The following is a 13,201-nucleotide window of genomic DNA, read 5'->3' as shown; positions in this document are numbered from 1 at the left end:
GCGCCAAAAAGTATGGAAGTACATTACTGATCACCATCTCGACATAGTGGCCCTGCAAGAAACTCACCTAGCTGGAGTTGAGGACACACGCTTTAGACACAAACCATATCCTTTGATCTACAAGTCTTCGACCCGTACAAAGCCTAGAGGAGTAGCGATATTATTCCATGCTTCCATACAATTCCAACCCCTAGATGTTCTAAGCGATAAAGACAGCCTCTGGGTTATGATTAAGAGGTGTTTGAGAGGGAGGATTTGCACCTTTGCGGCAGCCTACACTCCCAACACTGGTCAGGCGGAATTCTTACATACACTAGTGGGGAAACTACTGGATTTCTGCGGAGGGCCCAATGGTATATGGGTGACTTCAACATGACTTGGCAGAATTACCTGGACAGCACACACTCCCACTGTTCAGGCACGGGCTCCTTTTCCAATGACACTCCACAACTTATCCGCGACATGGGTCTAGTGGACTCCTGGGGTGCCTTATACCCGCACACCTGAGATTACACTTTCTATTCGCATGTTCATCACACGTACACCCGACTTGATTACATTTTCGTTAGCCAATCCAGGAGGCCAAGATCTTCCCTCTCTTTGTATCGGATCATAGCCTGTTCTTCATATGTGTGTCCTGGTCCGGAAACGCTTCGACTACGCCCAGGTGGTACTTCTCGGCCTCGCTCACGCGGGATAAAGACTCCTGTACCAAGCTCAGAAAATCCTTCAAGGAATATTTTGATATTAATAAACCAGAGGACACGTCTGAGCGTACCATCTGGGACGCATTTAAGGCGGTTCCTAGTGGAAAATGCATTGCCCTTAACTCAGCACTCAACATGCAGCGTACTAGAGAGCCAAGCCGGGGAAGGACCACCATCACTGCGCCTCATATCGGCCTATTGCCTTGCTTAACCTTGATACGAAACTACTCCTCCATTTTAGCCAAACGATTGAACGACCTTATGCCTAACCTTATACACCCCAATCAATCGGGATTTATTAAAGGGCGTCAAACACATGATAACACCCGCCGTATTGTTCATCTGATAGAGAAGGCCCAGAGACGTCAGATCCCCGCTGTACTGGTAGGGCTGGATGCCGAAAAAGCCTTCAATAGGGTGGACTGGGCATTCATGTTCCACACACTAGCGGCATTTGGATTGCTCCTAAATTTCTCACCATGATTCGAGCTAATTATCTCCACCCTCGTTCCAGAGTGGCAGTAAATGGGGTACATTCACCCTCCTTTTTTCATTCTAGAGATACCAGGCAGGGGTGCCCCCTTTCTCCCTTACTCTTTACCCTCAGCATTGAACCTTTAGCGATGGCGGTTCGATCCAACCCCGAAATTCGGGGAATCCCATTCACTGGGGATCCACACACAATCTCCCTTTTTCGCAGACAATGTCTTCTTGTCCCTCTCCAATCCGGTCTTGTCCCTCCTACCTTTACAGCGGAAACTTGAGCACTTAGAAGCTGTAGCTGGCTTTATAGTAAATCTAAGCAAGTCATATATTCTCAATCTCCCGCTCCCGCATGCAGAATGCCGCAGGCTCCAATCTCTTAACTCCCCTCCAATGGGCCAAGTCATCCATACAATATCTGGGTGTCCACCTGACACCGAGATTGGAAGGGCTCTACACTGCTAATTTTCCCCCCATTCTAACTTGTATTCAAACAGAACTCACAAACTGGAAGCCCCTCTTTTTGTTGTGGTTAGGCCGGATACATGCTGTGAAAATGACGCTTCTCCCTAATCTCCTTTATTTATTCCAGGCCCTACCAATAGAGTTGGAGAGAGATTTTTTCCGGCGAGTTAAGACTATGATTTTAAAATTTATATAGCAAGGAGGGAGGGCCCGCTTCTCTTTTTCCCTGCTGCGTTGCTCGCGTACGGAGGGTGGAGTTGGTTTACCAGACATTCACTTATATTACAAAGCTGCCCAACTACGAGTCCTGACTGAGTGGACGCAGCGAGAGTCTGAAAAACATTGGTTACATATGGACCATAGTGTGACGGGGAGGACTATATGGGACTTAATTTGGCTCCCCATACAGGACAGACCCAAGAATACTTACACCGCACCCCTACACGCACTACTCTGAGAGTATGGGACATGGTTGCGAGAGATAAGTGGACCTCTTTCCCCTCACCCTTCGCACCTCTCCATTTTAACCCTGCATACCCTCCGGGCCTATGAGAAGGGCCTTTCGATGCCTGGAGGGAGGGATGATGCCTTGCTCTGACCCAGCTTTTCCACAATTTCGACTCCCTCTCCTTTGACAGTTATAATCTGGACTTTGGGCTAGGGAATACAGAAAGATACCACTATACTCAGTTAATGCACTGGGCCCTTACACCTCATGTATGGGAGATGGCCTCACGTCCTCTCACGAAGTTAGTCGTTTCTCACCAAGAAACCACTTCTATGAAAGTGGTGATCTCATTCATATACAAACTGCTACTCTCCACCATGCTCGCCCTGCGACCCAGATGCATTTCTAAGTAGGAGGGCATGCTACAACGCGGTATATCTGACAATGAATGGACGCACTTATGGACTGACATGACAAGACTCAATCACTCCACTGAGCTGAGGGAAGCTCCCCTTAAGACCTTGATGGACTGGTACCTTCACCCCTCCAGACTTTGGCAAATCTTTCCTAACACCTCCGATAGATTCTGGAGAGAGTGTAGCTTCCTGGGAGACTTTTAACATATATGGTGGGACCGCCCGTCCATTCGCCCCTTCTGGGAGGAAATACTTGCACATCTTAAAGACTTACTAGTTTATCCCGTCCCCATCACTTTAGCAGGTGTCCTGTTTGGGCTCCGCGATGCTTCCCTTGAGCACCAGACCCGAGCAGATAAGAAGATCATGTGGCTTTGTTTAGGAGCAGCGAAGGTTACTTTAGCAGCTGTTTGGAAAAGGAAAGAGACTCCAGCAATCTCCCTATGGCATTCCCGATTATGGAAGTTGCTTTGTCTGGAACAGATGTCCGATATCTTCAGGGACGACTATAAAAACTTCGAATTTAAATGGGGGCCTCTGGTCAACTTCCTCTCATGTGGGCTTCCTTTGACTGTCTGCCCTGCTACCGTCAGAGCCCTTCATCTCTTTCAATTTTGAGCTACCTCTAGTATCACAGGTTTAATAGCTTCTTAGATAATTGCCGCCACCATTGTAGCGGAGGGAGGGGGGTGGAGTTTTCTTGTCTTTTGTTTGGGTTGCCTCCCCATTAGGGGCAGCTTTTTCTTCTAGTGTTACCTCCTGTATGTGGCGCCTTCCGACTGGCATTCTTTGAGTATCTCCCCTTGCAGAGAACGATAGGCTGCACGCTGAATTGTTTGCTACTATTTACTGTATTTGAAGAACTGCTGCAGGCTCCGTTGTTATTAGAAATTGTAACCGTCATTTAAGCAGACCATTGGGGGCGGAGTTGGGCCCTTACTGGGCACTGCACATCTTTATTTTATTATAACCCTGTCCAATTCTGTAGCACCTCCTGCGAGGTGTGATGCGATGGTGCTGATTTAACGATGTATTTTGGTACACAATTCAATAAAGATGCGTTTGACGAAAAGCTGCCCAACATTGCTTGGATTCAGAAAGTTACTAAAGACTTTGCTATTTTCAAATTAAGTTACACCTTTTTCAACTGAAACTTGGCATATCCTCCGCTTAGCGCCTAGACGCCCTTGGGCATTCATGCGCTATATAAATCCCATAATCATTTCAAATGTGATTAATATATTTGAGTTAATATATTTTTAGGTCTCGCCTATTAATCCCGCAAGGGATAATAGACGAGAGTATAGAGGCCAAACCAAGGTCTGAAACCATCGTGGATTTCGGACAGTTCGCGTGGTGCACTCGTGCGGAAAGCGCGTCCACATCAAAGCCATCAGCCTCCCTCCCACAGGCGTCTGTCACTTCCCAAGCTGCGCAGTGCGTGCTCCGCCTCACTTCTCCTCCCCCCCAATTACATCCCCGAGCTTTTCCTTCCATTTGGTTTTCGCCTGACGGCCAGCATGAGAGTGCGCAACTAAACAGCAGCTACGAGATTTCTCTTCACTTCAGAGCTCGCTGTGCATATATTTATCTTTTCCGGTTTATGTTTAGATTCAGAATGCTGCCACTATTGTTTATTCTGTTGCCAGCATGAGATACCCCTCGCGCTTTAATCCTTACGCTATGTTTTCTTTCAATTTGAAGGCTCGAGCTCTCCTTCACGTTTCACTACACGCAGCGTGTTTACTTTGGATTAGAAGGCTCGAGCTCCCCTTCGCGCTTCACTGCACGCATCGTGTTTACTTTTAAAATAGCAGAATTTTATTGCAAGACCGGAGGATACAATTATTACTATCTTGCTTTACTTCAATTGAAGGCAAAGATTAGAAAACACAAGTAAAATCATGACAAACAAAAACAATAAAATACTCCAATTCCTGAACTGGATACTACATACAGTCAGAACACTGGTGACTTAATTAGTCCTTGGCTTCTTATATAGCGCTCACTCAAAAGTAGCATTCCCTCTTTCTTGCCACTCGTTTAGTCAAATGAGTCATGGTTTGCTGACCTTTTAGAATCGCATGCGTTTTTCAGAAAACAGTTTATAAACTGCTGATGTCATTTATCATTACTTGTGTGTACCTCATCATTGCTCGCATTGTTAGAAAACTAAATGCAAACCGAAGCCTTTCCTGCGACCGGGGATGTCACCAGCACGCCACCTTCCCTCCATGCATGTCTCCCTCCCTAATCTCATGCCGATCCCCTTTCTTCCTCACCCCCCCTCCTCCGCACCGAAGTCTTCAATCTCCCATGTATCCTACTCACTGCTAATCTCCAGACCACCACCATGTCCAACACCACCATCGCCAGAAGGTCCTCCACCACCACGTCCTCCACCACCACGTCCTCCACCACCACGTCCTCCACCACCACGTCCTCCACCACCACGTCCTCCACCACCACGTCAACCACCACCACGTCAACCACCACCACGTCAACCACCACCACGTCCACCACCACCACGTCCACCACCACCACGTCCTCCTCCACACCACCAAACCCACCACCACGTCCATCACGAGGCCACCTCACTTTATCTATCGCCCTCACTCTGTCTATCGCCCTCACTCTGTCTATCGCCCTCACTCTGTCTATCGCCCTCACTCTGTCTATCGCCCTCACTCTGTCTATCGCCCTCACTCTGTCTATCGCCCTCACTCTGTCTATCGCCCTCACTCTGTCTATCGCCCTCACTCTGTCTATCGCCCTCACTCTGTCTATCGCCCTCACTCTGTCTATCGCCCTCACTCTGTCTATCGCCCTCACTCTGTCTATCGCCCTCACTCTGTCTATCGCCCTCACTCTGTCTATCGCCCTCACTCTGTCTATCGCCCTCACTCTGTCTATCGCCCTCACTCTGTCTATCGCCCTCACTCTGTCTATCGCCCTCACTCTGTCTATCGCCCTCACTCTGTCTATCGCCCTCACTCTGTCTATCGCCCTCACTCTGTCTATCGCCCTCACTCTGTCTATCGCCCTCACTCTGTCTATCGCCCTCACTCTGTCTATCGCCCTCACTCTGTCTATCGCCCTCACTCTGTCTATCGCCCTCACTCTGTCTATCGCCCTCACTCTGTCTATCGCCCTCACTCTGTCTATCGCCCTCACTCTGTCTATCGCCCTCACTCTGTCTATCGCCCTCACTCTGTCTATCGCCCTCACTCTGTCTATCGCCCTCACTCTGTCTATCGCCCTCACTCTCTCTGTCTATCGCCCTCACTCTCTCTGTCTATCGCCCTCACTCTCTCTGTCTATCGCCCTCACTCTCTCTGTCTATCGCCCTCACTCTCTCTGTCTATCGCCCTCACTCTCTCTGTCTATCGCCCTCACTCTCTCTGTCTATCGCCCTCACTCTCTCTGTCTATCGCCCTCACTCTCTCTGTCTATCGCCCTCACTCTCTCTGTCTATCGCCCTCACTCTCTCTGTCTATCGCCCTCACTCTCTCTGTCTATCGCCCTCACTCTCTCTGTCTATCGCCCTCACTCTCTCTGTCTATCGCCCTCACTCTCTCTGTCTATCGCCCTCACTCTCTCTGTCTATCGCCCTCACTCTCTCTATCGCCCTCACTCTCTCTATCGCCCTCACTCTCTCTATCGCCCTCACTCTCTCTATCGCCCTCACTCTCTCTATCGCCCTCACTCTCTCTATCGCCCTCACTCTCTCTATCGCCCTCACTCTCTCTATCGCCCTCACTCTCTCTATCGCCCTCACTCTCTCTATCGCCCTCACTCTCTCTGTCTATCGCCCTCACTCTCTCTGTCTATCGCCCTCACTCTCTCTGTCTATCGCCCTCACTCTCTCTGTCTATCGCCCTCACTCTCTCTGTCTATCGCCCTCACTCTCTCTGTCTATCGCCCTCACTCTCTCTGTCTATCGCCCTCACTCTCTCTGTCTATCGCCCTCACTCACTCTGTCTATCGCCCTCACTCTCTCTGTCTATCGCCCTCACTCTCTCTGTCTATCGCCCTCACTCTCTCTGTCTATCGCCCTCACTCTCTCTGTCTATCGCCCTCACTCTCTCTGTCTATCGCCCTCACTCTCTCTGTCTATCGCCCTCACTCTCTCTGTCTATCGCCCTCACTCTCTCTGTCTATCGCCCTCACTCTCTCTGTCTATCGCCCTCACTCTCTCTGTCTATCGCCCTCACTCACTCACTCTGTCTATCGCCCTCACTCACTCACTCTGTCTATCGCCCTCACTCACTCACTCACTCTGTCTATCGCCCTCACTCACTCACTCACTCTGTCTATCGCCCTCACTCACTCACTCACTCTGTCTATCGCCCTCACTCACTCACTCTGTCTATCGCCCTCACTCACTCACTCTGTCTATCGCCCTCACTCACTCACTCTGTCTATCGCCCTCACTCACTCACTCTGTCTATCGCCCTCACTCACTCACTCTGTCTATCGCCCTCACTCACTCACTCTGTCTATCGCCCTCACTCACACACTCTGTCTATCGCCCTCACTCACTCACTCTGTCTATCGCCCTCACTCACTCACTCTGTCTATCGCCCTCACTCACTCACTCTGTCTATCGCCCTCACTCACTCACTCTGTCTATCGCCCTCACTCACTCACTCTGTCTATCGCCCTCACTCACTCACTCTGTCTATCGCCCTCACTCACTCACACACTCTGTCTATCGCCCTCACTCACTCACTCTGTCTATCGCCCTCACTCACTCACTCTGTCTATCGCCCTCACTCACTCAGAATGACATTAGACTACTTTAGTCTATTCAATCCAACTAACAAACTTGCATGTCCATTGCTCCAATTAACAACTTGTATGTCCCTGTACTAATCCACTTTGGGTTCCGGAGTAGCGTGCTACTTACCAAAAAGCACTTCAGCACATCATCAGGGTAAGTAAGCACTATATAAGTACAATGCTAATAGAATTTGACTAGACTCCATACTTGCAAGCTTCCAGTTGCACTCCTGTGCTAGCTTGCAGGGACACCTAGCTTGCACATTTTGAGACCAGGCTTGGTCTTACTTGTAGAGAAGAGCCCCCCATATTTCTCGCTGCTTAGAACAACATACCTGTCAGTTCCAAATATTTTAATACTGGATCCATTTTCAGTGAACTCTGTCACAGGATCCATTTTCCATTGGCATCTTCTGAAAGAGAAGACCATATAGTTCCTTCAAAACTACGCAAGTCTTCGCATCCCTGTTCTCCACTTGTACTGAATCCGGGTTTGAGACCAACAGAAATTGATGCGCTTACATTCTTTGATCAGCAATGGCGATCCTGGCTTTCTACAGGCGGTGCTAATCTGTGTTTTTTATTTTTTTTTCTCCGTGAAGCACGTCACTGATCCTAAACGTACCATAATATCTTTCAATGAAGTCAAAATAGTATGTATTTATAATGTAGTGGTTAAAGAAAGTCAAACTTTTGTAGATCTTCAGTATGCATAGGGTGATAGGTTAACAATGAACTTTGCGAATGCCAAGAGAATTAATGAACAAAGAGTAAACCCGATAGCCACTGTATTATGAAATGACTTTTGCAGCAGTACGTTCCAGTAGTCTTGGGTTCCTTTATAAATTAAGGAGAAAAGGTTTATAGGTTTGCATATGATAAATACAACTGAATGTATCCGAAAGTAACTTGCGCTCATCCAATACAGCATTGCTGCGACATATATCAGATTACTTGTTGCAGCAAGATCACCAGCCACAAAGAATGCAAGATAATACATTAGAACACATTAAAATAACATCTTGTACACATCCAACACAGCACAGATATATTGTGTACTTTCTCAAGGATACGCAGCATAGTACAAAATGGCTTTGTTGGCATCTCCAACCTCACGCCCAGCAGTGCTAGCCATCAAGTATGCTACACAGATTACCCGTATAAAATGTAAACTCATTCCATGCAGCAAAACAGATTAGAGGGAAGATTTCACATTCACAGCACAAACGCCAAAAAGCGCACTATTTTGTTGCCCACAACAACACGATCTATGAAAAACACATCCTGTCACAAACATAACAGAGCGCTTTAAGCCACGTATCCCACGCCTTTCCAAAACAGGTTGGGCGTGCTGCGTAGCCGGCTAAATCACATACAATTTAAGGATCAGATAATGAGCATTTCACCAAACCAAGATAAAGATAATCATAAAAAAGATAGTTGAGCCCCCGGCCACAGGAAGTTCATTCTCAGATGACTCCCTACTGAATAAATTATGCTTGGCTACCCAGTCTTTGAGGATGGCCACTTGAAACCCATGTTAATCCTTCATTCAGTTCACTCGAGTGACCCACTCAAGGTTGATGTGCCTGACAAGAATCCATTGATTTTGGGTTTCTTCTTTTATTGTGTCTACTGAGCATTTTTTTCTTCGTATTAAAGGTAATAAAGACTAACATGTAACATGATCTATCTTTTTTCCTAACGCTAGAAACGAGGTTCAGCATTTATTACTATTAATTTAAAAATGCATAAAGCATCTTCTTTGAAGAAGTATGTACTTCACAAAAGTGTATTTAAATATGTATTGCTTCTTATGACTGAATGGAAACACCAAGTACTCTCATGTGGCATAACGTGACATAATTCAAACATAAGTCTCTTCTCTTTCCAGGACTGAGACGTGTGACTGGTGGGTTCAACTCCAAGAACAAATGTGACGCGCGGACCTACATGTACATGATGCCCACCTTTGCCTTTGCCCACAAGGACCAGGACGTGCAGAATGAGTCCTATCGCATGAACCCAGAGACTCTTCAGAAAGTTAATCAGCTTCTAGCCTCATACAAAGGGACCCACAATTTCCATAATTTCACGTCCCAGAAAGGGGCCCTTGACCCCAGTGCTAAGCGCTACATCATGGACATGTACTGTGAGGAGCCTTTTGTCCGAGAGGGCTGGGAGTTTGTGGTCATCAAGGTGAAGGGACAGAGCTTCATGATGCACCAGATTCGCAAGATGATTGGACTGGTGGTGGCCGTGGTGAAAGGATACGCCTTGGATGACATCCTGGAGCGCAGCTGGGGGAAGGAGAAGGTGGACATTCCCAAAGCCCCCGGTCTGGGCTTGGTCTTGGAGCAAGTGCACTTTGAGAAGTACAACCGGCGCTTTGGGAATGATGGGATGCATGAGGCCCTGGAGTGGGTCGTGGAGGAGTCCAAGATTGCAGATTTTAAGGAGGACTATATTTACCCGACCATCATACAGACTGAACGCGAGGAGAAGTCCATGGCCAGCTGGCTGGGCACCCTCCCCATCCACGACTTCAATGCCACTGCTTCTGGGGTACAATCTAGTGACGCCAAGGTAAGGGATGATACTTCCTTAAATGCCATTTTGTTTGCAGCCCAGCAATGGCCTTCCACTGATTCAAAAGTGCTAAGCACATTTTGTTTTGGGAGAGCGTGGAAGGTGGCAGACTGGGGCTTCAATTGTGTACATAATGATAGTTTTGTCAGTTACATCACAACCCAAATGTATACTAATCTTCCCGTTATGTATTTGCTGCCTTTCTTTTCTGCATCCACTTCAATTTTTAGATTCCTGTTCCACCCTATCGATATTTGTTCTGTACTTGCCTTGCCCATCATTCGTCTCACTCCCACTGTCTCACTCCCACTTTCTCGCTCACCTTTCAAATCCTTTCTTTTTGTCACCCCATCCAGCCCTTGTCAATCTTTTTCCTACTCTCGTCCCTTTAATTTGCTACTCTTTCCAATGCTTGCTCTACCATTCCTCTCTGAACATCTGCCGTGCCCTTCCCTTGCACCTTTCTGAATGTGCTCCACTTTTCCCTATCACTGTGTCTGACATTTTCCCAACCCATTCCTCGCAGGCTGAATGTCAGGGTGCTGGAGAGGATGCAGTCAGGTTAGGGGTGCTTCCAGTAAGCCATTGGGGTAAAAGTACGTAACCTGAATGGAGAGTAACGTGGCTGGTGCTTTTGTCCCATGCACTAGTGTTCATCCTCCACGTGGGCTCTAAGCTTTCCTACAAGGTGTGCATGCCCTATGGGATGCCCTTGTGGGTTGTTTTAGGACTGTGATCTTATTTGAATTCACTTTGTGTCCAGAGTGGAATATGTTCTGAAATATGCCCACATAAGGATCGCCTGCTCTGAGGCCATAAGGACTGCATATAGACTGTCTTCCCACATGTCTGAGGGTTCACGAAGTGCTATAAAAGAGAAACGCCCTTAAGTGGGTTTGAGTCCTATAGGGGGCCTTCAAGAAGAACCACACATTTTATTTAAATTCTGACTTTCAGTTCCCTATGCTCTTTGTGCCCCACCACCTGCCTCAACTTTAATATTGGTCTGTGGGTTCTTCACATAACTTCAATCTGTTGCCCTCCTTCCTGTTTCCGTCGTGCCTCGCCCCTTTTTTGCTCTGCTTCCTTTGTTTTCTTCACATTTTTCTTTTGTTCATCCCGCCCCCCTCGCTTCTTTCTCCCTTTCTCTATATATTTCTTTTCCAACACATCCGAGTTTGTAATACTTCACCTTTCTCTACTACCCATCTGTTAGCACCAGCTTCCTTTTTCCTCTTCATCAATCTCCCTTTTTCTTTTTTCTCCTGTCCTCTTTATTTTGCTCCTCTGCTCTCCTTCTGTTCATCCTGACTCTTACTGCTGCCTCTTTTTGACGCTCTCCGTCATCCTTTTCCTCCATCTTCACTTCTCCCTTCCTTACTCGTGTTCTTTCCTTTGCGTGTCACACAGCTAGATTTTTCTCAATCTTCTACTTACACTCTCTACTTTTTCCAAGTCTTGGATCACCCTCTGCTATATTCCTCACCCAAACTGTTTCTTGTCTTTGTACTCTGCCCTTCCATTTGTTTGTCTCCTTCACTTCCTGTTCTTCGGCATGGACGGAGGGAACTTTGGCCAGAAGAGAGAATCTCAACTGGAGATCTATAGCCATTGTTCAAAGGGATGGGAATATATCAGAGCTCACAAGGCTCCGCAGTGAGCATCCTTGCAGCTTTTATTTTGTTGTCAAAACTTAAGGGTGAGGTATGCACACAGATTTTTGTGTGAGGATTTGTATGGCAATTGAGGAATCCACTGTTTCGAACACATGCATCCTTGACTATCTGCAATGTAGCGCATGCTGTCAGTGGGATGGTGCTCATGTTGGCCTCCATAGCTAGTGATCTCTTCAACCTTAGAAGTAAGTTTGGGTTAAAAGCTGTCTCTACAATGTCCCCTGTGTACCACTAGGAAGTTAACTACATTATCTTTCCTTGCAGAAGAATAACGAACCTGATGGCAGTGATGACGGGGGCGAGTCGGACTGAGCATGGCTGCAACGGTTGCTACTGTACTGCCCACTCTGCCTGTACGGTCCTCAATCATTTGGGGTTTTTGGCGAAGCTGCTGACTGTTTTTTACCAACTTGATCAAGAAGGGACCAAAATGCACTCATGGTCCATCTGTCCACAGAAGCACATCTTGCACACCCCCCACTACAATTTTACAACTGGTATTTGTAACAGTCCTCCAACCCTTTAAATCATTTATTGAAATCAATATTTATTAACCATATCTGCATCATAGGTTAACCATCTCATGTTGTAATTGGCCCAGAGTTGCCCGACTTGGTGAAAGCGTAGACCACTTGAAATGAACAGTGTGTGAGCACAGATAGTCCTTAGTTTAATAAAAATGAAAAGGAGTAGGTTTTGTTTTAAATTAAATCCTCTATATTTAACAATAATATGTCAAATTTGGACTATGGAGATCATCCTTGCCTTTTTAATCCAAGGAGATTCTACCCGGGTATCATATATGGTTTCATAAAGGTATGCTTTTTATTTCTACTTTATTTTGTGTGTGTGTTTCATTTGTGCAAGGAGCCTTCTTAAGAGTTAACAAAATGGTAGGATTGCAGATAAAACTTAACTAACAAATAACAACCAAGTTAAATATATGAAATCTTAAATTTTTAGCCTTTTGGAGTCTGAAATCAGTTTGAACCTCCTTTCTCTGCCCAGTCATTGGGAAGAGGAATTTGAAAATGTATTTGTCACTGTTACGTTCTGGTATATTCATTTTAATTTTTGATTTTTTTTTTTCATTCTTTTTTTTAATTCTTACTAAAGAAAGGCAGCCTGGCTTTTTCTTTTGTAAATATTCTCTGACTTGATCTATCAAGTAATTAATTTGTAAAATAATTATTTTTGTTGACTGAGTTTTTCCCTGCAGCCGACGCTGCAAAATGCCAGGATTGCTAAATACTAAGTTTGTATAGTCCTAATTCCATCTCCCACAAAAAAAATACAAAATTTAATGGGGTTTTGATTTGTTTTGTTTCCTCTGCCATACACTCCCAGCCCCTTTAATTTCTCTTCCAGGTTCTTTTTCATCCCTACTTTTTAGGTCGAGCCTTGACAGCACATGTACTGTCTGCAATACCTGTTGTATCTCTTCTGTGTGCGTTCGGTACACCCACTGATTGCCATTGGTTGTTATCTGTGGCATTCACAAATGCTGACGTGTTATTGGTGCATTTGTGTGAATGTCCCTCCTTTGTGTGCTTAGTTCCCTCCCTGGCAATTTCACAAAGAGAACATTTTCCATTTCCCATCTGGGCATTCTGAGATATGCTTGTAGACCTGGGA

General features: G+C 46.3%; 1 protein-coding gene across 1 annotated transcript in view; it reads left to right on the top strand.

Annotated features, from left to right (window-relative positions):
* The window catches only part of PUS1 (pseudouridine synthase 1), a 45,220-nt gene extending 32,820 nt beyond the window's left edge, over positions 1 to 12,400 (top strand). Inside the window, exons 5-6 of the mRNA XM_086942656.1 lie at positions 9,196 to 9,887; positions 11,831 to 12,400. Coding sequence (XP_086798782.1) covers positions 9,196 to 9,887; positions 11,831 to 11,878 — 740 coding nt within the window. The 3' untranslated portion in view covers positions 11,879 to 12,400. The remainder of the gene's footprint in view (positions 1 to 9,195; positions 9,888 to 11,830) is intronic.
* The last annotated feature ends 801 nt before the right edge of the window (positions 12,401 to 13,201 follow it).

The sequence above is a fragment of the Lissotriton vulgaris genome, chromosome 11 (assembly GCF_964263255.1).
Source record: "Lissotriton vulgaris chromosome 11, aLisVul1.2, whole genome shotgun sequence".
Taxonomy (NCBI): domain Eukaryota; kingdom Metazoa; phylum Chordata; class Amphibia; order Caudata; family Salamandridae; genus Lissotriton; species Lissotriton vulgaris.
This window is presented reverse-complemented; position numbering and strand designations above follow the sequence as displayed.